General features: G+C 35.2%; 2 protein-coding genes across 2 annotated transcripts in view; one reads left to right on the forward strand and one right to left on the reverse strand.

Annotated features, from left to right (window-relative positions):
• Positions 1 to 13: 13 nt before the first annotated feature.
• On the reverse strand, positions 14 to 27,498 carry LOC123524495 (mediator of RNA polymerase II transcription subunit 8-like). Its single transcript, XM_045302745.2, has 7 exons — positions 27,358 to 27,498; positions 10,142 to 10,260; positions 7,668 to 7,812; positions 6,934 to 7,074; positions 5,948 to 6,032; positions 2,304 to 2,459; positions 14 to 324 (listed from the first exon to the last, which is right to left on the reverse strand). The coding sequence occupies exons 1-7, from the start codon at positions 27,361 to 27,363 to the stop codon at positions 242 to 244; spliced, it is 735 nt and encodes a 244-aa protein (XP_045158680.2). The 5' UTR covers positions 27,364 to 27,498; the 3' UTR covers positions 14 to 241.
• The window catches only part of LOC123524491 (nuclear transcription factor Y subunit gamma-like), a 31,723-nt gene continuing 31,537 nt past the window's right edge, over positions 27,414 to 27,599 (forward strand). The window contains exon 1 of the mRNA XM_053538821.1: positions 27,414 to 27,524. The gene's annotated coding sequence lies outside the window, so the exon portion shown is untranslated. The remainder of the gene's footprint in view (positions 27,525 to 27,599) is intronic.

Genomic DNA, 27,599 nt, shown 5'->3' on the forward strand with positions numbered 1-27,599 from the left:
TAACGTTGCAAAATCAATTTGAACATCTTTTATTTGATACAGAAAATATTTCTCGTTCACCAGTAACTTTCTGTCTCTAGTCACAAAGGAACTGACATCTGATATGCACTTTACAGCACTGTCCGATAAAATAACATGTTGTAAAACAGTTGCAGATAATGAGAGAGTTCCCAGTGGAAGTGCAGAACATCTGCCTTTCTGACAAGCAGTTATATTTGATCCCTCATCATCTTCAAGTCTATCAGGGTCGTTGATAAGGGTGACCAGCTGCTGCAACTTTTATCTGCGTCTTTATTGAACTGGGAGCTTTTGTCATCGTTGGATCTAAAATTATATAATATTTGTTTCAATGCATTTAATTTACAACAAGAGCTGTCGGAGGACAGCAACGCTCGACTATTCAACAGCCTTGTCAATTGAATGAATACAAAAGTTGAAAAAGGGGCATAACTTTGTAAAATGCAAAGTAGAGGTATTGAACCTCTGTACTGCATGTCATATCATGACAGTGAACAAGTGTGTGAAGTTTCAATCCTTTCCAATTTGTGGATACTGAGATACCAGCTTACATACAAAAACTTAACAAAAAACTGCTAAGTCAAAGGGGCATAATTTTGTAAAAATGCCAAGTAGAGTTATGGGACCTTCACAGTGCATGTTAGATCATGACAGTGAACATGTGTGTGAAGTTTCAATCCATTCCAATTAGTGGATATTGAGATATCAGATTACATACAAAAAATTAACCAAAAACTGCTAAGTCGAAAAAGGGGCATAATTTTGAAAAAAAAGAGAGTACAGTTATGGGACTTGCTTAGTGCATGTCAGATCATGGTAGTGAACAAGTATGTGAAGTTTCAATCCATTCCCATTAGTAAGTACTGAGATACCAGCTTACATACAAAACCTTAACCAAAAATTTCTAAGTCGAAAAAGGGGCATAATTTTGTAAAAAAGCAAAACAGAGTTATGGAACCTGTGCAATGTAGATCAGTTCATCACAGTGAATAAGTGTGTGAAGTTTCAATCCATTCCCACAAGTGGTTACTGAGTTACCAGCTTACATACAAAACCTTAACCAAAAATTTCTAAGTCGAAAAAGGGGCATAATTTTGTAAAAAAGCAAAATAGAGTTATGGAACCTGTGCAATGTAAGTCAGTTTGTCACAGTGAATAAGTGTGTGAAGTTTCAATCCATTCCCACAAGTGGTTACTGAGATACCAGCTTACATACAAAACCTTAACCAAAATCGGGACGCGGACGCGGACGCAGACGCCGACGCCGACGCATGGGCGAGTGCAATAGCTCACTATTCTATGAATAGTCGAGCTAAAAATTGAAGAAATTCTATCTGACTTTATACACAGTGAACTTTTGGAATTGTAAAATGACTAAAATGTCACTGCTGATTTGTGAGACATGATAACAGAGATTTGAGTACATATGCAAATGTTGAACCAGTGCGAATGTGTAGTTCAATTGAGTGTGTATATAAAGCAGCATCAAAACTAATCTTACTGGGTTAGTGGACTTGCTGTGAAATATGCACGCTTGTTTGTTCCGCTAGGCGCTTTGCCATAATTGGTCTGGTATATTGTGGTGGTGATTACCGGTAGTTCGAATAAATTCTCTCATATATAAATAAATTAAATATATATGTGTCAGTTTGTAGATCTTGCCATAAAGTTTGATGAGTGTGTGTATGAACTCAGTTGGATCATTAATGTGGGCTGTAGGATCAAAAATGTTGTTTATGAAGGTTTTAAGTTTCAGGTGAAGGTCATGTGAGGGGTTATTTATATATAGGTCAGTTTGTAGTTCTTGCCACAAGGAATGCTGAGTGCCAGTATGAACTAAATTCGGTCATTTATGCGGGATGTAGGCTAAATGGTAAACTCTGGTTAACAGAAATGTTGCTTTTTTGAGGTTTTAAGTTTGAACATCAAGGTCATCTATATAAGAGTCAGTCTGTCGGTCTTGCCACAAGATTTAATGAGTGTGAGTATTAGCTAAGTTGGGTCATTTATACTGCCTGCCGGACCATAAAATGTTGTTTATTTTAAGGTTTTAAGCTTGAAGGTGAAGGTCATATGAGGTTTAAGTTCAACTATATATAGGTCAATATGTTGGTCTTGCCACAAGGATTATCGAGTGTGAGTATGAACTAAATCGGGTCATCAATGTGACACATCATACAGACATAGACATCAATTTTTAAAACACTTTTCACTGAAAGGTCATTGCTTCATAAACCAAATTCAGCCTTTAATATAGAATAATGATATAAAATGTTCCCACTTACTCTGCATTTTCTGTTGCTGCTGTTGTGGCATTCCAGCTTGTGGAGATTCTGAGAGTCGGTTACGATTTGGTTTTAAATTCTTTCCAAATAATGTGGCTGCTACAAGCGTATTTGTATCAGCAATAGATGATGTTTGTGGCTGACTGCTCTTGTGACCTGTAACCAGCAAGATTTGATTTTTATCAAGCTTCAACTTTTCCACTTATTCTCCTAATAATTAAAACCTTGATTTTCAAATGAATTTTTTAAGAGCCTCTTTCAACTTGTGTGAGTTAATCAACTTGCAGTATTTTCTAAGGAAACACCTTACTAAAATAATTAATCAACGTTATGCACAGGTTTCCGCACAAAAAATATTAAATATTCCGTGCGAAGTAACAAGAATGTGCCAATAGTAAATTATCACCTGGGGCCTCTGCTGTAAATTAGTTAAAGGTTTCTGATGTTGGAATTTTTTTCTTGAGGAATAGAGGAAGCTAACAGTAGCTGACATTATGTCAGCTCAGTGGTTCCTCCCAAGCAGTAGCTGACATTATGTCAGTTCAGTGGTTCCTCCCAAGCAGTCGCTGACATTATGTCAGCTCAGTGGTTCCTCCCAAGCAGTAGCTGACATTATGTCAGCTCAGTGGTTCCTCCCAAACAGTAGCTGACATTATGTCAGCTCAGTGGTTCCTCCCAAGCATCTGCATGTACCTGAAATAATGTCCTCAAGGCCAAATACTAACGGTCTTTCTTCTTGAAATGCTGACATACGACCAGTATCATGTTTCAAAACCTTAGAACACAACAAACAAAATCTTCACTGACCTTAAATATTACAGCAATCCATTTTACTGAACAAGAGGACTAAGTAATTCACCTCATGTGGACCTTGACATTTTGGCCATGATTCAAACCAAGTCCTCTAGAATCCTCAAGAAAGGATCAAAACCATTTGGACAAAATTAAGGTCCAAGTATGGATGCTAAATATAAAGTCTGGCGACAATCCCTCAAACAACAAGAGGACCATGATGGTCCTGAATCGCTCACCTCTTCCCACATGACCCAGTTTTGATTATGACCTTGTTTTTTCTATTATTTGACATAGTGACCTAGTTTTTGAGCTCATGTGACCCAGTTTTGAACTTGACCTAGATATTATCAAGATAAAAATTCTGACCAATTTTCATGAAGATCAATTGAAAAATATGGTCTCTAGAGAGGTCACAAAGTTTTTCTATTATTTTACCTATTGACCTAGTTTTCGAAGGTACGTGACCCTGTTTTGAACTTATATCATCAAGGTGAACATTCTCACTAATTTTCATGAAGATCTCATGAAAAATATGGCCTCTAGAGAGGTCACAAGGTTTTTCTATTTTTATACCTACTGGCCTAGTTTTTGATCACACGTGAACCAGTTTCGAACTTGACCTAGATATCATCAAGGTGAACATTCAGATCAATTTTCATGAAGATCCATTGAAAAATATGGTCTCTAGAGAGGTCAAAAGATTTTAATAATTTTAGACCTACTGACCTAGTTTTTGACCGCAGTTGACCCAGTTTCAAACTTGACCTAGATATCATCAAGATGAACATTCAGACCAACTTTCATACAGATCCCATGAAAAGTATGGCCTATAGAGAGGTCACAAGGTTTTTTTATTATTTGACCTACCGACCTAGTTTTTTAAGGTACGTGACCCAGTTTCAAACCTGACCTAGATATCATCAAGGTGAACATTCTGACCAATTTTTATGGAGATCCATTCACAAATATGGCCTCTACAGAGGTCACAAGGTTTTTCTATTATTAGACCTACTGACCTAGTTTTTGACCGCACATGACCCTGTTTCGAACCTGACCTAGATAGCATCAAGATGAACATTCAGACCAATTTTCATACAGATCCCATGAAAAATATGGCCTATAGAGAGGTCACAAGGTTTTTCTATTATTTCACCTACTGACCTAGTTTTTGAAGGCACGTGACCCACTTTCAAACTTGACCTAGATATCATCAAGATGAACATTCAGACAAACTTTCATACAGATCCCATGAAAAATATGGCCTCTAGTGAGGTCACAAGGTTTTGCTATTATTTGACCTACTGACCTAGTTTTTGATGGCACGTGACCCACTTTCGAACTTGACCTAGATATTATCAAGGTGAACATTCTGACCAATTTTCATGAAGATCTCATGAAATATATGGCCTCTAGAGAGGTCACAAGGTTTTTCTATTTTTAGACCTACTGACCTAGTTTTTGACCGCACATGACCCAGTTTCGAACTTGACCTAGATATCATCAAGATGAACATTCAGACCAACTTTCATACAGATCCCATGAAAAATATGGCCTTTAGAGAGGTCACAAGGTTTTTCTATTATTTGACCTACTGACCTAGTTTTTGAAGGCACATGACCCAGTTTCGAACTTGACCTAGATATCATCAAGGTGAACGTTCTGACCAATTTTCATGAAGATCTTGTGAAATATATGGCCTCTAGAGAGGTCACAAGGTTTTTCTATTTTTAGACCTACTGACCTAGTTTTGATGGCACGTGACCCAGTTTCGAACTTGACCTAGATATCATCAAGGTGAACATTCTGACCAATTTTCATGAAGATCTTGTGAAATATATGGCCTCTAGAGAGGTCACAAGGTTTTTCTATTTTTAGACCTACTGACCTAGTTTTTGATGGCACGTGACCCAGTTTTGAACTTGACCTAGATATCATCAAGATGAACATTCTGACCAATTTTCATAAAGATCCCATGAAAAATGTGACCTCTAGAGTGGTCACAAGCAAAAGTTTACGGACGGACGACGGACACCGCACGATCACAAAAGCTCACCTTGTCACTTTGTGACAGGTGAGCTAAAAAGGCATCTAAAGTTGTTTTTTTATATTCTTTGCTCTGGCAGCCTCTTCAAGGGGTCAAGTGGAACCATTTGGAGTGATCTGACAGGACCATTCAAGGATGCTACAGACCATGTGGATCATGAGGAAAAGTTGCTTCCAGGTTTAATTTAAGCTCTGGCTGCCCTTTAAATGAGACAAGCACATCCATTTGAACAAATTGAGAGAGGTCCATCCGAGGATGCTACAGACAAAGTTTATGAGTAGAAGTCAATTAATTTTTTTTTCTACTTTTAGCTCTCACAACCCCTAAAAGGAGCGAAGTGAAACCATAACATGGATGAGGTTCAAACAAGGGTGTATGAGACTTAAGTTTGGTGAAGTAGCAAACTAGAAGAAGTCACTTAAAGATTTTCTGTTTTTACCTCTTGCGGGCCCTAAAAGATGCACAGCTGTTCCATTTGAACAGGTTTGGGAATGGACCATACAAGGATGTTATAGACCAGGTTTGTTTAAGATCCATCTAATGCTTCATGATAAGTTATTTTAAAGGTTCTTATATTTTTCTTAAGCTCTAATGGCCCTTGAAGGGGTAAAGCTAAAGTACTAGAAAAAATTGAGAGAGTTCAATGGCAAGATGATTCAGATCAAGTTTTGGAGTAATTCTGACCAGTATTTTCAGAAAAATATGTTTAAGTAAAAATGTTGACGCAAGATACAGACGACTGACACCAGATTATCCACTTAAACTTTTATAGCTCAGGCGAACTTTTAATAACATAGACACTCACTAGAATCATTTTCCCATTCTTCTCTTGTAGAATTTATAATATCTAGAAGGTTACTGGTCACTTTATTTAAGTTGTTCAGTTGTTTCTGAAAGAAAAAAAAAAACAATCAGCAGTCTGTCATACCAACAAACAGCTTGATAAACTGTGTAGTTTCCTACTCAAATTGAATCACAAACATGTATATAAGACAATCTGTTAAAGGAGCATAATTGAAAACATTTACTTCTATTACTATAACAATTTAACCATTATTTTTCTTTCTACCAGTCTTTTTTGCTTAGAACGTTAGTGACTCATCTACATGCCCAAACAAACCACAAAAGCCTGTATGCTGAAGTGTTATGTTATATCTATTTGTATGCCTTGCAAAAGAATAGGCTACTAAGTTCTATATTTAGTTCACATCTTTCTGGTACAGGAAATTTAAAATAAACATGTACATTTTTCTGACAAGGCTGTATCAATATTTTGACTGCAGGGTAAAAAGGTAGGGAAATCACACATTTATGCCTTATACATGGAGGGGCACCAGAGGTCTTCCCTAACCATCAAAATTCTGAAAGCTGCCATATGACCTGTAACTGTTATCATTGTGACAACTTTCTCATATGAGTTCCAAGCTCAAATTGGTGAGGGGCAAGTGGTTCATAGTCAGTGACCCTAACCACTCAGCTACCGACTCCCCAGATCCTGTGAAGCTTTTTGTGCTATGTGTGTGTGCTATGTGAAGTTATTGTAGCCAGATCATGTGGAACTTATTGCACTATGTAACTATATATTGTACTATGTAAACTTACTGTAGCAAGATCATGTGGAACTTATTGCACTATGTTACTATATATTGTACTATGTAAACTTACTGTAGCAAGATCATGTGGAACTTATTGCACTATGTTACTATATATTGTACTATGTAAACTTACTGTAGCAAGATCGTGTGGAACTTATTGCACTATGTTACTATATATTGTACTATGTAAACTTACTGTAGCAAGATCCTGTGTGACCTGCTGGGATTTGTTGGTAAGCTGCTGTGTCTTTTCCTCCACGTCTGGTTCCAGTTTAGTTCTCAGATAATTTGGAGCAATTTCATGGTTAAACATCAACACTCTACCCTCTGTCAATTTCTATAGAAAACAAATTGAGATGCCAACTTAGTAATACTAACAATAAACCATAACAATCTGAAATTAAAGACATTTTTTTTTACCAAAAAAAACAACAACATATGTCTCCCTATAATTTTCATGCAGACATTGTAAAATTAAGTTTGGTGTAATTCTGACCAGTAGTTTCAGAGAAGATGTTTATGTTAATTGTGACTGACGAATGATGGATGCCAGACTATCAAGTATCATCCAAAATTCAACCTGGACCTTTGGTTCAGGAAAGCTGAAAGTGGTAACGAAACAGGTGACAAAAAATGGGCAATCTTAGGCCAAAGATTTTACATCCAGGGCTCCGTATCATTATAGGGAATGCTTAATTAACTTAAAGTTTTTAAAGATGTAAACTTACATTCTAATGACAATTCTAGCCAATACTCATTTTTTAAAATAAATCCAAGAGTTTCATCTACTATGATAACAGTGATACAACAAACAGAAATGTAATGCACTTAAAATAGTAGATGTTTTTCAAAAAAAACTACCAGACTAAAACCCTCATTATACGAGTGGATGACAAACAAACAAATTTTATTATCAAATTTAATTGTTACCCCAAGATTTTCATCTGGTTCTGGACTAAGTTCTATGGGGAGAAGCAACTGGCTCTTCAGTGATGGTACCTTGTCACTTTTCAGTACACGACCAAGGGAATTCAACTGTCCTGACAGTAGAGCAAAGTTGTCCAGTACTGATGGCCTGCAAGTCAAATTTATTAATACAGCTGCAGTACATTATATTTTATTTTTGTTTTACATGTTCAGATATTAGCTATAATAATGTACTTTGTATGATTAAATGCCTAGATTAAAGCAATCTGGTTCAGAGAAAAACATATTATTAAAAGGGAAAAAGATTCCAAAAATTTCTTCAGAAAATCTGATGTATCTTATTTTGTCAAACTGATCAAGACAACTGACTATAACTGGGCTATAATATGATAAATGATTATAAAAGTACAAGTTGACAGTTTATTTCATGAAACTGTCCCAGAAAAATACTTAAAACATGTTTCTACTACCATACTAAAGACCATTTTACCTATTCCTTGAGTGCTGAAAATAGTCAGTACAATATAGAAATATCGGTAATTTTTTGATCTACTGTGGATCCTTGTGAGGTTCAATGTCATTTTTGGGATTAAAGGTTATAAATAAGGTAAGAAAATACTATCATACGGTAATGAAATGTTATCCTATCAACAGGTAATAAAATAATATCAGTTTTATTTGCTGCATGATTCTTCTGAAACAAGGAAGCTATTTTGTTCAATATGATGCTAGAAAAGCATGCCAGATTACTTTCTTACCAGGCAGTCCGGTAGTAATTTGTAAAGACAATGGTTTAGCATGACCTAGAGTGTAAACATTTAGTGATTTTAAGACAAACTAGAGTTGTCACAAGAGTGATGAATTATACCCCCACAATATGGCCTTGTCACAGAACTAAGCCAATGTCAAAGCCGAACTTGCTTGACCTTTGACCTAATGACCAAAAAATCATCAGAGGTCATCTGCTAGTCATGATCAACCTCCCTATGAAGTTTCATGATCCTCCGCCCAAGCGTTCTCAAGTTATTGTCCGTAAAAGGTTTAAATGACCTTTGACCTTTGGAACTCAAAATCAATATGGGTCATCTGCTTGACATGACCAATCTCCAGATTAAGTTTCCTGATCCTAGTCCCAAGCATTCTCAAGTTATTGTCCGAAAACTGTTTAAATGTTCCGGGTCACTGTCACCTTGACCTGTGACCTACTGACCTCAAAATCATTAGGGGTCATCTGCTAGTCATAACTAACCTCCCTATCAATTTTCCTGATCCTAGGCCCAAGCATTCTTAAGTTATCATCCGGAAACCATTTAAATGTTCCAAGTCACTGTGACCTTGACCTTTGACCTACTGACCTCAAAGTACAACTTGACCTGTATTTCATGTTACACCTGTGTACTAAAATTTATGATCCTTGGCCCAAGCGTTCTCAAGTTATCATCCGGAAACCATTTAACTGTTCTGAATCACTGTGACCTTGACCTTTGACCTACAGACCTCAAAGTCGAATTTGACCTGCATTTCATGATGTTACACCTGTGTACCAAAATTTATGATCCTAGGCCCAAGCGTTCTCAAGTTATCATCCGGAAACCATTTAACTGATCCAAGTCCTTGTGACCTTGACCTTTGACCTACAGACCTCAAAGTCGAACTTGACCTGCATTTCATGATGTTACACCTGTGTACCAAAATTTATGATCCTAGGCCTAAGCGTTCTCAAGTTACCGTCCGGAAACCATATAACTGTTCCGAGTCCCTGTGACCTTGACCTTTGACCTACAGACCTCAAAGTCGAACTTAACCTGCATTTCATGATGTTACACCTGTGTACCAAAATTTATAATCCTAGGCCCAAGCGTTCTCAAGTTATCATCCGGAAACCGTTTAACTGTTCAGGGTCACTGTGACCTTGACCTTTGACCTACTGACCCCAAATTCGAATTTGACCTGTATTTTCTGATGTTACACCGGTATACCAAAAATTATTTCAATTGGTCAATCCTTTCTTGAGTTATCATCCGGAAACCATGCAAAACCAACGGACCGACCGACCGACCACCAAGCTCACTCCTATATACCCCCCACAAACTTCGTTTTGTGGGAGTATAATGAAGGGTAAACAACTCTGGACCTACAACTCCAATCTGGTCCCTAATCCTATACATTTGAGAACTGGTGAATGGACTGTAAATACTGATAAAGACAGCATTTTGTAAAATTAAATCAATGTTCATTACATATGAGCCTTTGGACTTTGACCAATAATCCAACTTGAACAAAATCTTATTGACATACACTTTTTGTTCACATTTAATTTAGATTGCTTCGGAAATGTGGATGTGTCACTCAGTGTATACAAAGAAATTGCTGAATGACAATGTAGACATCTAACATTTAACAAGTTCACCGTGAGCACTTTTCACCATGAACAAAAAGTACTCATGTGAGCTAAAATCTGACAAAAGAAAACATACCAATTAAGGGTCTCATATTCATGTTCCAGCTTGAAGATAAATGCCCCAACAGAGTTCTTCAGCTCACTTACTCTTTGTATCAATGATTCTAGGGACAACTCAAGCTGCTTCTCTTCTTTCTAAAATAAAAACAACAGAAAATTTGGGTCTTGCTGCTGACCTGGCAACAAACTTTGACCTTGACACATAAAGGGGATTCATACCACAACTAAATGCTTTGTAATGGTAATAAATAATACTCATTGTTTCTGTTAATTCTACTATTCTATTTTTTTTTATTTTCCATGAATGAGTAAATTGTTCTTGTACTGTTCAGTTTAATCTTTAGCTTGCTTTACTTCTAAAATGGACTGGTTCATCATTCAATTTGGGCAGTACTACTTACCACTTGAAGAGGTGTTTACTGAAAAATTTATTGACTGCATAGCGAACAATGCAGACCATGGTCCGAAGGCAGAATCACTTGCTGCCAGCAAGCTAAAGTTTAATCCATTTTCACCTATCACTGTGTTATTTTGAACTCCATACAGTGTTTTAGTTAATTCAAAGTTACTTTTAATGTTAAAAGAATAATGACAAATAAGTACAAAAATATACAGTTATGATCCCCCTGTTCTTTATTTCTAGACATTAAAATAATTCCAAATCAAAAGCAACATTACATTATGACACTATGCCTGAATGGCTAATCTGGATGACTTATTTCATGATCTGATATTTTATAGTTGTCATCACTGCGACCTAACAGTGACAGTCAAAAGTTATCACGCTGTTCCAAAACGTCCTATTATTTGGACTAGGTCTAGAGGTCAGGTAACCGGACCCCTAGCCACTTCTTATTTAATAAGACCTTTGTTGAAATAAATGCAGGCTTTCAAGCACTATTTGGCAAAAAATTAGGGCTAAAATTGGGGCTATTTTTGCCAAAAATAAGGGCTCCCGGGGGACCTCAGGCCTAAATAGCCAAACATATACTGTTGTTTGTTGTTTATTTAAAGGTGTATGCTTGGAGGTTATAAATAATTTATGCTCGTTTGAGTGAAACTGAAACTGAATAATTTGATTAAACGCCTATTTTTATACAATGATATATTCAGTAGCGTTGTACCTAATAATAATTATTATAACAATATTAATAATGACAATAATAATAATAACAGCCTTATTGTAACAAACAGTCATGACCGCACCCCTCCCCTTGAGGTCATTTTACCCCTATTGCAAATACCAGTGCTTAGTATCACATGGTACACCCAGACAAGCTGCATACAGAGGTTCAAAGCCCCCGGTTAATGGTGCCATTATATACTATTCAAGAAAAAAATACTGCACACTACCCTACCCATAAAGCTTTACCAACAAGTACATTTAATTAAACAAACCTTGGAAATATAAATGTTGAAATGTAAAACCTTTTACAAATATTTAAGAACTATCACCAGCTGTTTTCGCATAATAAACAGTTATCAAAAAATTTAAAACAATGCCGCGAAATCTCTGAAATACGGTGTCTCAAGATTTTTTTTGAATGTGTCAAGTGATTTACTTTTGCGTAGTTCTAACGGTAGTTCATTCCAAAGTTTTGGACCAATAGTACAGAAACTTCTATTATTAAATGTTTTGCACTTGTTGTATGGAACAACATAACGACATTCAGAATTTTCAGACGAATTAAAGCCTTGTCTACTAGGAATATACTCTGTTAGCAATTTTGTTAAATACAGAGGTGCTCTGCCAGTGCGACAGCTATACATGAAAGAAAGTATCTTGAACTCAATTCTTGCTTTCACCAGCAACCAATGTAAGTAATACAATGCTTGTTTAGAACTGTCAAATTTCCTCCTGTGCAGGACAAGTTTTGCGCACATGTTTTAATACGTTGCATCTTACGCACCTCACAGTTAGCTACACCATACAGTATGACATTGCAATAATCCAGATGTGAAATAACTAGAGACAAAACTAAAATTTCAGTGGCTGGATGTTCTTAATTCGTAGGTAATTTAACATGGCTGTACGACATTTGCGATTTACATGATCTTTAAAGTTCAAGGTTTCGTCAAGAAATGCACCGAGATATCTAATTGTGCTTTCACGTTTGACATCATCACCAGCAATGTTAATAGAATTTGTAAAACATTTGTTCAATTGTGGTCTGCTACCAAACATAATAAATTCAGTTTTGGACGTGTTCATTTTTAGTTTGTTTCTGTTCATCCAGTCATAGATTATAACTGCGCACCTTTCAAGGTCTCCGATCGCCTGTGAGTCTACGGAAACAGATGTAGGACGATAGTTTTTACTTGCTATATGATCATCAGCAAAACCGTAGACTGATATGGATTTTGGAATGACATCAAAAAGAGTTCCAGCATAGGCGAGATACAGCCACGGACCAAGGAAACTGCCCTGGGACACACTGCATTCAAGATGGCGGTCTGATGAATATATATTGTTGATATTAACCTTACAAGTATGAGGCCTTAAACAGGAATCTACCCATTTAAGAGATGTATCACAGACGCCATATTGTGCTTTTAGGACATCTAGAAGAATGTCATGGTCGACAGTGTCAAATACCGCACTTAAGTCAATCGCAATAAGGGCCTTGACTTCCTTTTTCTCCATACCACTTAGAAGATCTCTAACCAACCGAAGTAGCGCAGATTCACAGAAGTGGTATTTCCTATATGCAGACTGGTTCTTAGGCAAAAGACTGTTTTGAATTACATGTTTGTATAATCTGTAAAGAACAGTTTTCTCAATAAGTTTTGATAGAAATGATAAATTAGTCACAGGACGATAGTTGGAAAGCTCTAGTTCAAGACCTGCTTTTACAGCAGAGGTCTAACAACTGCTTTTTGTATTTCACTGGGAAAACACCTTGTAATGAGAGAATCACCAATTTAGTGAAAGTAGAGAGTTCATCTACATGTGATTTCAGAATACGTGTTGGCAAAATACAACAAGAGGGCCATGATGGCCCTATATCGCTCACCTGTTATCATTGCACTTGAGGACAGAAAGGTCCTCAAAAAAAATATCTAAGTCCAAAGGACAGGAACAACAAAGGGAAGAAATTTAACCAAAAAGAAAAAAAAATTCTTACAAGGTACAGATATGTCAAAATGCACCTAAAAATTGGAGGTACCATCCATGTTGTACCACAGAAAAGTGGTCTCGGTTTTTCCCTACGGCCAATAATAAATCAAAGCACTGAAAGTACTGGAGGATCGATTGTCTCTGAACAACACAGATTGTACACATTATGTGTAAATATCAGTGGAACCTTTTCTAGTGTAAAGTAAAAATGTACACAAAGTTTGACATTTAACCATATTTGTAAACTTTACTTTTGATGTAGGAACGGACGGCTTGCATTCAGTAATCATATTTCACCATCCTATGACCTATCACAGCAGTATCTTGAATGGTAATCGAGAAGTAGATTTTAACAAAACGAAACTGAAAATTCAAAGCTTTCACAACAGGTGATATTAAGTTAAGGGGACGCATATTGCTACATTCACAGTTCATACAGCAATGCGGAAGGGGTGCATATTCAAGAAATCAATGGTGGGAAAATAAAAAAACATATTCCTAAACTGATATAATACTGATGGACACCTGTAATATTCAGTATTTTGTGGATAAGGATGTGGTACTATGAATGTAATAGGAAAACAGAGGTCTTTGTGAAAGTACATTCAACACAAAATATTACGCTTTTGTATAAGGAAAAAACAGGTTTTTCACAGTAACAGTGTTCCAAATAATGTTGAAGGGATGAGATTTTCTTTCTAACACACCAGGTTTGCTTAAACATGTAAAAATTTAACGCCACGTCAGTTCATCTCGAGATGGACGCCATATTTCTCATTGATAAAAAATGTAAACAAAAAAATCAGAGTGGGATTAGCATTGCAAGGGCATAACATTACATTCTACACAATGAATACCTTAGAACAGATATCTAAGATGCTACACAGGTCAGGCTGGTTAAATGCATAATGTCGATCACTTGAAATTCATCTTGAAAAGGTGGTTAATTTTAGTTTGTTTACATGGTTTTTAATTTTCCCACAACTTCTCGGCGATTCACTGCAAATGTATTACTGCGCCGGACGAAAGGTAACTCTAATAAACAACGGGAGACAACTACGGTGTCAGCACGTGTACGATTTTTAAAAAAACATGTCGATGATTATAATTTCTTATCAAATAATGAATCCTATTCAGATATTCGTCTTTAATATTAGAAAATTATTAATTTCTGTGGACATTTGTCAAAAAATATTACTTACAGTGGACTACTTTGCGCATCAAACTGGTTTCCGCTTCAGTTGTGAGGCACTTCCGTCATACTTTTTGACAACAATAACAAAACACAAAATGAATCAATAACGTCACCGACTGCTACTTTAAATCAGTGTAAGTAAAGTTGTTGTTACAACATTATACATGTTCGTTACGTTATGAGATAAAGTTTGTCTTGAACTGCATAATCCATTAATTACGTTTAGGTGATATTGCATTTACAACTTATTTGACCCCGTTTTTTTACGTGAATGACAGCATTCTCGTGCAACTCGTGCAAACAGAGTTATGAAAAGTATGGTGGAGAATTCAAGGACAAATTATAAATGACATTAAAGTGAGGATAACTGTATATTCGTCCAGTTTTGATCATTGACATTCCTGCTGTGTATTAGTAACTTTTGTGAACAAGATTAGAATGTTGCTTTTGCACATATACACATTGATTGGACCTCTCAACCAAATGTCATACCTTTTTTTAGGGATTTTTAAGAAGATACATTTTCAAAAGTTTGTTGAATGTGTTTTGATATTTAAGTGCATTGTAGTTCATGAATACCAAGTTAAAAATTAATAATGGCAACATTTCTAAGCCTTTATTGTAAGCCACTAGACTTCTGTAACGATAAATGTTTAATGTATTAAGGGGAATATACTCTTTTAGTTTTGGAATGTGGCATTCCTTGACCACCGTATCTTTTCTTATGCACTACTTTGTAAACAAACTAAATATTGTGTTTTAGCTCACATATGCCAAATGAAAAGCAAGACAGTGAACTTATTTCACATTTTTTCTTTAAATTAGAATCTGTAGGACATTGATAAATGTTTGGACAAAGCGAAGCACTATTATTTTCGCACCAAAAAGTCTTAATTGTTGACTTTGAATGTACACAAGAAGTCTTATGTAATTCAACAATAACTTTCTTGTTTCAGTTTTTCTCATTTTTATTTTAGTGAGCAATCCTTTGTGTACTTATAACAGTTGAAACAGTATTCATTTCATTTACCAAAACCTTGAACTTTTTTGCAGGTAAATTTTATAATACCCCACCCACTTTTTTCTAATTTCAAAGTATGCGTCCCCTTAAGCGTACTTTTTGTGAAATCAATTCAATATTTATTCAATGTCTGTAAAAAATATTATAGTTGAATATAACAATACAAACATATTAAAGCTATGTATATTGTATAGCTTTTGACTTTGGTATATTAGGGGTTGGTGGTACACTATAATTTTTACATTTCCTTTTTAGTCACTTTTTATGCAGAGCAGGTATGTTTTTATCCAGTCTACATTTTTTATACCCAGTAGTAAAGTACTCTCCACTGGGACTTGATGCCCAGACCTCTTCCTACATGGTGTAAGAAGCATTCTTACATTGAAATATAGAGAGGATTTAGCAAAATGTTGTAATACTTGAAATACAATATCAGAAGAATTCAAAACAAATGTATACACATTAGAATGACAAAGTGAAAATGTATTGTTATGCCTACATGTATTTTCCTCCATCTATTTTATTTCAAGAAATTGAAAATCATGAGATTAATCCAAAATTAAATTCTTCAACCAAATGCAAGTTTAAGAAATTACCTATGTAATTATTTTAAAATAGGATGAAAATTTTTCATAAATACTTATAGGTCTGTTTGTGCAGCATTTTTTAAACCTATAGTTCTCTTGTAAAGCTAGAAATACTTCAGTCACACTGGTAAAATTTACTAAAACTGAGTTGTAATAACATACAAATTGGACACTGTTTTTGGAAATCAGGAACATAAAGCAAAACCACTTAACTGCAGTGCCACCTGCAAACTCAAAGGTTACATCAAAATCCAACCATGCATGAAGAAGAACTTCAATTTGAAATTTGACCCCCAACTGTGACCTTGACCTTTGAAATAGGAACATGGGGTTTATGCATGTCACATCTTCTAACTTAGATAAACATTCATGCTAAATATAAACAAGATGCATGTAAAAGTTATGATTTGGACAGACGAACAAATGCACACACAAACACCTACTCCTTAAAATGATGACAAAGTCCAGTTTGTGGAGCTCATTGCAGGCAACTCATTTCTGTTGTTCAGAAGCTTATTGTTTCTTTTATATTTTTGCTTAATCTGGAATTTACACATGTACTCAGGAACCAATGTTTTTCTAAAATCTTGTTTCAAATCAAAATTTTGTTTGCACATAAGTATCAATATCTTTAGTAAATAACAGGTATCAGTAAGTTTATTCATTAGGAGAGCCGCGTCATGAGAAAACCAACATAGTGGCTTTACGACCAGCATGAATCCTGACCAGACTCCGGGCAGATATTCGCAGGCTGGTCTGGATAAGCGGTAGTTGCAAACCAACTATGTTGGTTTTCTCATGGCGTGGCTCAAAAATTTATTAGTCTGGACGGCTACAAAATCCCCTGCTAGGCATCAAGTTACCGGACAGCTAGACACTTCCTTTAATATTTGCCATTGTATTTTCACCATTATGTTTCCTGTAACTTTCCACATAAACGGACAAGAAAAAAAGTAGGAGAGCAAACTTTTGAAATCATCACCCGATTTTATATAGGAATGGGACAATTCCTTGGTTAATTGGATCCGATTTGATTACTAGGTGAAACCAGTTTCAATTTTGCAAAACCGCTAATTGCTCTTTATACTTTATCTTTATACATTTCTTTGACAAGCAAATAGACCCGCAATATATTTCTGCTTAAACACAGTGAACATAGTCAGTAGTCAATAATTTGCTTGTGATGATATATTTAAAATAAAGTACACCAAAATATGACTTATCAATTAGCGTACTGCTTGCAAATGATAAAGTCCGCCGGAAGTTCCTAATGTAATCAGCTGCTGGATGTACCTTGACACAGTCATCAGGAAAGAGAACAGCATTTTTAAATATGGCGGCCGATTAAACAAATCGGTTTGATTTCATATAAATAATCCGTTTCAATATTTTGAAATCCTCCCAGCCCTAATTTTAAAGATAAAATATATGTCTCTCAGTATTCATACTGTCCTGTACATGGTCTAAAAGTTCTGTTCTTGGGCCCACTAGTCACTGCTAATTTTAATATTTTCGTACTGATGTCACAATTCATCTTCGTTATTTTTTCTCTTACTGCGATAATGTCTGAATACTGAATATAAGACATTACATGTATATATTTCTTTCAGATGTTTAGATTTTAACAATTTTTTCAATGGATTTTCAAAGGTAAAACAGTTTTGAAAAATTTACAATTTTCATATTTTAGTATGCAAAAGATTTTTAAATTCCATGTCACACCAATAGTGGAATGTGATGTTCAAAATTTTAGAAAACCAGTAGTTAAGCGTTCATAAATAATCCACTTTATTCGAAATATATTGTGTAAAGTAAAAACTGATTAATGAATTATTTGGTTTATAAGCTTTCAATCCATCAAAAAGATATTTCTAAATTTATGTTTCATGGATGAAAGTTTATGCCATTAGAAAAACATAACCGGATGTTCGGCAATCAATGTTTTATCATTACTAAAAGAAAATAACAATGGATTTGTATACAAACACGGTCTTATTTGTTTTATCGACTGATAAATTGGTAATCTATCCGAGAAGTTGAAAAATGTACATTGGTATGTATTCACAGTGTGAATTTCATACAATATTTTGTTTACAGATTATTAAAGTACTGATATCATAAGTAAATAACAGTTAATCACCTGAGAATTTGTTAGCTGTCCGGTCACCGGAGGGCACGTCAAAATAATTTGACGTTCAATGTTTTACACTTAAAATAAATCCCAATTTGTCAGTTTATATTGTATTACTATTTTATTAATAATGCATATATTTACAAGACATTTCAAATAGCGACATCTGAATAGGTTCTGAAGCTAATTATTGATTTATTTTTGGCCGACTCACGGCTAGCGTAACCGCATTAGGTGTTTTGACCAATATTGCATATTTTGCACGTGCAGGGCATGCACACTAACATGCACTTGTTAGCGAACATTTTTGGCATTACTGACGAAAGTCCTACTAGAAAAACACATATCATTGTGAAATTGACACAAGAGCAACGCGCCCGGGCTGTCGGAATTTTACAACAAAACTCAAAATTCAGGTCACTTCAGTGAATTGTCCTTGGGTTAAATTTTGTCAAAAGAGCGCGGATGGTAGTAAACCAACGATTGAAGCTTCTTGTTAACGGAAATAAGGTTAACAAGAGCACCGCCTTGCGGGTGCTGACGCTCATCTGATTTGTTTTGTATAATAGAAATATTGTCCTACCCATGATTTTCTAAGTCTAAAAAGGGCCATCACTCTTGCAAAAAGCAGGATAGAGTTATGTTTCTTGATGTACAGTGTCCACTTATGATGGTGAAAAACTGTTGCAAGTTTTAAAGCAATAGCTTTGATAGTTTATGAGAAAAGTTGACTTAAACATAATATTCAACCAAGAAAATGATTTTTCTAAGTCCAAAAAGGGCAATAATTATTGCAAAAAGCAGGATGGAGTTATGTTGCTTGCTGTACAGGGTCAGCTTATGATGGTGAACAAGAGTTGCAAGTTTTAAAGCAATAGCTTTGATAGTTTAAGAGAAAAAGTTGACCTAAACATAAAACTTAACCAAGAAATCTGATATTTTCTAAGTCCAAAAGGGGCCATAAATCTTGCAAAAAGCAGGATGGAGTTATGTTTCTTGCTGTACAGGGTCAGCTTATGATGGTGAACAAGTGTTGCAAGTTTTAAAGGAATAGCTTTGATAGTTTAGGATAAAAGCTGACCTAAACATAAAACTTAACCAAGAAAACTGATTTTCTAAGTCCAAAAGGGGCAATAATTCTTGCAAAAAGCAAGATGGAGTTATGTTTCTTGATGTACAGGGTCTGCTTATGATGGTGAACAATGTATTCCAAGTTTCAAAGCAATAGCTTTGATAGTTTAGGAGAAAAGTTGACCTAAACATAAAACTTAACCAAGAAATCTGATATTTTCTAAGTACAAAAGGGGCCATAAATCTTGCAAAAAGCAAGATGGAGTTATGTTTCTTGCTATACAGGGTCAGCTTATGATGGTGAACAAGTATTCCAAGTTTCAAAGCAATAGCTTTGATAGTTTAGGAGAAAAGCTGACCTAAACATAAAACTTAACCAGGCAACGCCGACGCCGACGCCGACGCCGACAACCGCTCAAGTGATGACAATAACTCATCATTTTTTTTCAAAAAATCAGATGAGCTAAAAATGGAAATAACCATCAAAGTAACTGCTACAAACAAATTACATCAAAATTCCTTTGAAATTGCAAAAATAATTACACACGTGTCGTAAATGTGTCCCGGCTAGCAACATTCCGACAGCTTGATCGCGTTGCTTTTGTGTCAATTTCACCATGATATGTACGTGTTTTTCTAGTAGAACTTTCGTCAGTAATGCCAAAAGTGTAAACAAACACGTGCATGTTGGTGCACATGCCCTGCATGTGCAAAATATGAATGTTAGTCAAAACGCCTAATGCGGTTACTTTGACTGTAAGTCGCCAAAAAGTAAATAAATAATTAGCTGCAGTACCTATTCAAATCTCGGTATGTGAAATTTTGTGTGAATACATGCATTATTAACAAAATAGTTATACAATATAAACTGACCAATTAGGAATTTTGTTGAGTGTATATTTGTGACACTCCTGGCAATCTTAACATCAAAACTTTGAAGGACCAAAATAATGGAAGATATATAAATCAAAAAGTACAGTCATGTAAAGTTATTGGTTTTATCACTAAGGCCAAAAAAAAACACAATTGTTTCAGGTATCCCGACCTACCCTTAATTTTTCACCCGGCCCTAAAGTAATGTTTTTTATGGCCTTTGAGAATATTTTTTTTTAACTTTTTAACAAAAAGATGCAAAACTGCACTTTTTAAACTTTAAATATGCCCAGTGATGTTGGTAAGCAACTTACTGATGCTCTTAAGGCATAACCCCCTTATTTGTTTTCATTTTTTGAACAAAAATAATTTCCAAAAAGTCTCCCTTATAAAAAAAAATAATAATAATAAAACAAAAAATTAAAAAAATCCGAATTACCTAGACCCTTTTTTTTTGCATGTTACCGGAAACAAAGAATTTTTTTAGGCCTAACTCACTTGCAAAAGAAACAGTAGATGTTAATCGTGTACAGTACATACATAGGTTTAAATCACCAGAACATTTGTAATTTTGGATATTATTTGATAGTATTTACATAAATCAATCAGGAATTGAATCCCCATTTGATACATGTAAGTTGCATTTGAATTTATTGCAAATTCCGTGCAAAAATTGGCATTTAAACCTATAGCATGTGAAGCGTCAGCAGCGATGAAAGTTTCATTGGAATCGCTTCAACTATTTTGGTCTTTCGAGTGTTTGACGTGAGTGGAGATATTGCCCATTTGAAAAAAATATCTCAAGATTTCTGAGGACAACGTCAAATTAGTTTGACCACTCAAAGAACTAAAAATACACAGAATGGCAACTGGGGAAAATCCTGTGTCATCTCGTGTTAGAGCGTTATCTTATTTCAAAGCGTTTGCCGACTTGATCAATCGTGATCAAATCAACAGACGCTTACTGAAGTATAAAATTGACGGTACGCCCGAAGCGTAATAAACCGAATCGAGTCCTTTTTTCAAACGAAAACTGTTGATTTCTTAGACTTCCAATCATAAATTCATGTAGAAAATACTAATAACATTAAAAAAGCACCATTATCATTATAAACAATCGATCCGAGAGTAACCTTATTTAAAAGCGTTTGCCGACTTGATCAATCGTGATCAACAGACGCTTACAACGAGATCTCATTCAGTTGTCACGGGATGTTGGCGAGATTTGCTCTATATGCCTTTCAAGTTGCCAATCTATTTATTTTTATAGCTCTTTGGACTAGTGAACTCAGGCTGGTAGTAGACATACAGTTACCAGATGACGAGACACTTCCAATGATAAAATATATATATATTATATATAGCAATTTGTACACCATAATCAGAAGCTTTTCTTTAAAAATTCATATTTGTCTCGGAACTGATTGATGAAAATAATTAACGTTTCCTTCAGTCAAAGAACTATAAAATACAAAGAATGGCAACTGGAGATACTTCCGCATCTTCGCATGTTAGCGCCTTATCTTATTTTAAAGCGTTTGCCAAATTTATCAATTGCGACCAAATCAACAGACGCAAGCTTTCCTTAAGTATAAAACAGACTTACGCCTGGCCCTAATAAACCGAATCAAGTCCATTTTTCAAACAACAACTGTTGATTTGCCAGACTTCCAGTCATAAGTTCATTTCTTCCCCATGTAGAAAATACTAATAACAACAAAAAAACACCATTATCATTGTAAACAAACATCCGAAATTAATCTAATTTCAAAGCGTTTGCCCACTTAATTAATTGTAATAGTGATCAACGGACGCTTACAACGAAATCTCATTCAGTAGTCACGTGATGTTGGCAAGATTTGTTCTATATGCCTTTCAAGTTGCCGATCTATTTAATTTTTTTTAGCTCTTTGCTCCAGTAAATAAGGCATATGGAGTGTGCTCATGACTTGTTGTATAAATTATTCAGAATTATAAATAAAACATTTACAAAAATCACGATAACAACTAATCATAATTTTTACAAGCAATTACTTTATACACTTGCTTTACAGTACATAATACGTACATGTTACTTATTGTATATTAAGTAACGGATCTCTAACCAATAGCATTAAAATTGGGGACGAACTGACTGGGGCGAAATTACGCTTTCATCCTGTATCAACAAACTACAGCAGAGTCTAGAGCATTTACAGATTAAATCAGCATTCCTGTTGTACAATAAAGTTATGATTTGCCTGATGATTTGAAAAGTTGGAATGAGATATTAAACTCTTTTTGTTCGTGGAAAAATGTATTTCAGACAACATAATATGTACATGTTACTTATTGTATATTAAGTAACGGATCTCTAACCAATTGCATATCTTATTGGGGATGAACTGACTGGGGCGAAATTACGCCTTCATCCTGCATAAACAGATATCAACAAACTACAGCATAGTCTAGAGCATTTACAGATTAAATCAGCATTCCTGTTGTACATTAAAGTTATGATTTACCTGATGATTTGAAAAGTTGGAATGAGATATTAAACACTTTTTGTTCATGGAAAAATGTATTTCTGACATGTTTGCAAAGCACGTAAATAAAACAAAGGGAGGTAACTTTTTAAAGACGAATTGAACAACAGCTGTTTTCCTTGCTATCTTGGACTGTTTTTTTCCCCAATTCAATAAAATCTTATCGGACAAAATCGCTACAGAAAAGACTCTTCTAGGTTAGCTGTAATCTTTAAACAACATCTCAAGGATCAGTCTGTGCTGTAAACAAAGCTGGCATCGTAGGTTGTCGGTGATCTAGTTTTTGCGCATTAATATGTCAGTGCAGTCAGAAATACACAATAGAAATGTATATTATAAAAATTGGAAAATATGTTAAGAATTTCTTGTTTTGGACGTTCCACAGCTGAAAATACAGTAGTGACAGAATAATTGTATTTTGATGGTTGACCTAATCTCTATGGCATGGAACTACTTTCCACACTATTTTGTTCGGTTTGCAGTAAGGAAATTTCTGCATTGTTAACCTTGGATCGATTGTGAGACAATTGATCCAAAAAGTTACTAAAAATAAGCTATTTATAGTACCGTAAAAGGGAAGTAATTAAATTTTTTTTTACTGTAAGTGAACAAAAGAAGGATCTGCCAAATAAATCTGTTGACATAAATGAAATTTCAGATCAGTATCTTCATTAGTTACGGAGATATACCCATTTTAATTTGAAATAAAGGGAGGTAATTTGACATAAAATCAGTCCATAGTTAACTACCCTGATTGGCTCAGTCTAACTAATGACAATAATGAAATTTCAAATAAGTCCTATAAGTACTTACTGATATAAATCCATTTTGATTACAATCTGGGGAGGTAATCAGATATAAAATAACTCTGGAACCTACGATTGGATCTGATTTGTCATGGAATCCAAGATTTATTGTTGCTGAAGATATTTTGGAAGTTTGTATCAAATAAAACCATAAATGAAGTCTCTATATGGCTGCAAAAGCCAAAATAGCCAATTTTGGACCTTTAAGGGGCCATAACTCTGGAACCCATGATGCAATCTGACCAGTTTCAAAAAGGAATCAAGATCTTGTAGTAATACAGGTTGTGTGCAAGTTTGGTTAAAATCAAATCATAAATGAAGCTGCTATTGTGCAGACAAGGTCAAAATAGCTAATTTTGGCCATTTCAGGGGCCATAACTCTGGAACCCATTAGGGATCTGGCGGGTTTAAAAAAGGAACCGAGATCTTATGGTGACACAAGTTTTGTGCAAGTTTGATTAAATTCAAATCATAAATGAAGCTGCTATTGTGTAGACAAGGTCAAAATAGCTAATTCTGGCCCTTTCAGGGGCTATAACCCTGGAACCCATAATGGAATTTTGCCAGTTGAAGAAAGGAACCAAGATCTTATGGTGATACAAGTTGTCTGCAAGTTTGGTTAAAATAAAATCATAAACAAGAAACGTGGCAATGCCACGAAACCAGATTTTCAACACTTTTCATAAGAATAAACAAGAGTCCCAGAATGTCACAATATACGCCCGTCACAGCAAATTTCTTTACTCTAGCACCTGTATTTGCAGATGTAATTTTAATTTTGTGGTTGTTTAGTAATCATTGTAATTCTTTTGTTTTTCTAAGTCCACAAAAAAACTCCTTACCAGGTAGAGATACCTTAAAATACACCTAACATTAGAAAGTAACAACTATGTTGTACCACAGAAAAGTGGTCTTGGTTTTTCCCTACAGTCAATTATAAATAAAGTTAAAATATAAGTTATTTATAGTAACAACTAAGGGAAGTTAATCTTAAAAAAAAAAAAAAATACAAATTTTTTTTTTTACGTCCACACAGAAATCTTTACTAGGTAGAGAATGGTCAAAATACACCTCAAAATTGGATGTAACATGCATGTTGTACTACAGAAAAGTGGTCTCGAATTTTCCCTAGGTCTAGTAATGAAAAAGTTACAATATAAGCTATTTATAGAAACAACAAAGGGAAGTAATTCTAAAGAAGGGAACTGTGCACTTTGTCTCATGATGGTGTATAATTGTGCCAAGTTACATCAAAATCCCTCTATGCATGAAGAAGATATGCTCTGGACAAAGTTTTCATTCTTGTATCCTTTGACCTCTAAGTGTGACCTTGACCTTAGACCTAGGGACCTGGTTCTTGCGCATGACACTCCGTCTCATGATGGTGAACAATTGTGCCAACTTTCATCAAAATCCCTCCATGCATGTAGAAGATATGCTAACCCTAACCCTAACCCTATTTTTAGTAACAATGACCTTGACCTTGATCCCAGAAACCCCAAAATCAATCCCAAGCTACAACTTTATATAAGTTTTCTATACACCAAGTTTCATCATGATAGCTCATTCCTAAGTTAAGTTATTGACCGGAAACCCTTTTTCTATTTTAAGTAACAGTGACCTTGACCTTGACCCCAGAAACCCCAAAATCAATCCCAGCCTTTGTCTTGATATAAGCTACATACATACCAAGTTTTATTCAAATATCTTTACCGAAACAAAAGTTATTGACCGGAAACCCTTTTTCTATTTAAAGTAACAGTGACCTTGACCTTGACCCGAGAAACCCCAAAATCAATCCCAAGCTACAACTTTATATAAGTTTTCTATACACCAAGTTTCATCATGATAGCTCATTCCTAAGTTAAGTTATTGACCGGAAACCCTTTTTCTATTTTAAGTAACAGTGACCTTGACCTTGACCCCAGAAACCCCAAAATCAATCCCAGACTTTGTCTTGATATAAGCTACATACATACCAAGTTTTATTCAAATATCTTTACTGAAACAAAAGTTATTGACCGGAAACCCTTTTTCTATTTAAAGTAACAGTGACCTTGACCTTGACCCGAGAAACCCCAAAATCAATCCAAGCCTTTGTCTTGATATAAGCTACATACATACCAAGTTTTATTCAAATATCTTTACAGAAACAAAAGTTATTAACCGGAAACACCAGTTTGACGCCGCCGCCCGCCCGACTGACCGACATCTACCCCAATCTAATAACTCAGGTTTTCGTTGAAAACCTGGTTAATGAAGCTGCTATTGTGCAGACAAGGTCAAAATAGCTAATTCTGGCCCTTTCAGGGGCCATAAATCTGGAACTCATATTGGAATCTGGCCAGTTCAAGAAAGGAAACAAGATCTTATGGTGATACAAGTTGTGTGCCAGTTTGGTAAAAATCAAATCATAAATAAAGCTGCCATTGTGCAGACAAGGTCAAAATAGCTAATTTTGGCCCTTTCAGGGGCCATAACTCTGGAACCCATAATGGGATCTGACCAGTTCATGAAAGGAACAGAGATCTTATGGTGATACAAGTTGTGTGCAAGTTTGGTTAAAATAAAATCATAAATGAAACCACTATCATGCAGACAAGAAATTGTTGATGCACGGACGGACTGACGACGGACGACGGATGAAGAGTGATCACAAAAGCTCACCTTGTCACTATGTGACAGGTGAGCTAAAAAACAAATAAGAGCATAACTATGTTTCATGAAGCTGTAGCCTAGGAACTCATGGAAACTGACAGAAGCATCCTCTGTTAATGAATCTTAAAGAATATCAACTTCAATAACTTAACTGGTTCATTCAAAGAAGTATAAAATACACAGAATGGCAACTGGCTGTAATCTTGCGTGATCTCATGTCAGAGCATGAATCGGCATTGTCTTAGTCACAACAAACATCGGCGAGCATGGATTTACAATTTGTACCTTTAAAACTACATTTAAAATACATGTGAGCTTCTAAAACAACATTAGTTTAATGTGAAATAGTCTTAAGATACAAAATACACGTTTCTAACCATCAAAAGAAGCGTGGTCATACGGTGATAATTAATTTACTGATGAATAATTGACCGTGCATACAAAATGGTGCGTGGAGAACACATCACTTCCAGTAAACGAGATCTCATTCAGTTGTCACGTTTTTTTGGCGAGATTTGCTCTATATGCCTTTCAAGTTGCCGATCTATTTCTTTTTATAGCTCTTTGGTTCATTATATGCATAACAGTGCATTTTTTTTTTCTTTTAAGCAAATCCCGCCAACATCCCGTGATAACTGAATGAGATCCCATTTACCGGAAGTGACGCTTTCTCCATGCGCCATTTTGTATGCGAAAGTAATTATTCATCCGTAAATTAATTATCACCGTATGACCACGCTTCTTTTGACGGCAAGAAACGTGTACTTTGTGTCTTAGGACTATTTCACATTAAACTAAAGTTATTTTAGAAGCTAACATGTATTTCAAATGTAGTTTTAAAGGTACAAATTGTAACTCCATACTCACCGATGTTCGTTTTTACTAAGATAGCGCTGATTCACGCTCTGACACGAGTTCACAGCCAGTTGCCACTCTGTGTATTTTATACTTCTTTGTTTTAAGTTAAACAAAAATTACAAAAAAAATTGGAATACTTTAAAAATGAGGGTAATTAGGAATTTGGTCCTTTCTTAGTGATTTTTTAGAAATTTTAGGGAGGCCTAAAAAATTAGGACTTTTAGGAATTTTACGGCCACTTGAAAGCCTGTAGATTCTAAATGAGGTTCGAATATTATTGGGTACGAATTAAGTTTTAAATTGTCTTTCTTTCGTTTCCCTATTCTCACGTTTACGCGATAAAAAGTCTACTTTCGGTGTAACCGGAATAATAAAATCTAGGTTTATACCTGCATTTTAGAAATACAGAGCTTATTTGGATTTTTGGGGGAATCCCTTGTTTGTCCGGAAGCAATCCAGTGACAATGTATTACGCATGCGCTAATGTTTATTTTCGGCTACAGTATAAAGCCGCCATTATTTTGCCAGAGAAGACTGACATTGAATAAATTTGTTGGTAAATATGCGACACTAATGAACGTTTCTATCCTGATTTTTAATTTCCCACGAAAACTTTACGGTTGTCCTTTGG

This window comes from Mercenaria mercenaria, chromosome 3 (assembly GCF_021730395.1).
Source record: "Mercenaria mercenaria strain notata chromosome 3, MADL_Memer_1, whole genome shotgun sequence".
In the NCBI taxonomy this organism is placed as follows: domain Eukaryota; kingdom Metazoa; phylum Mollusca; class Bivalvia; order Venerida; family Veneridae; genus Mercenaria; species Mercenaria mercenaria.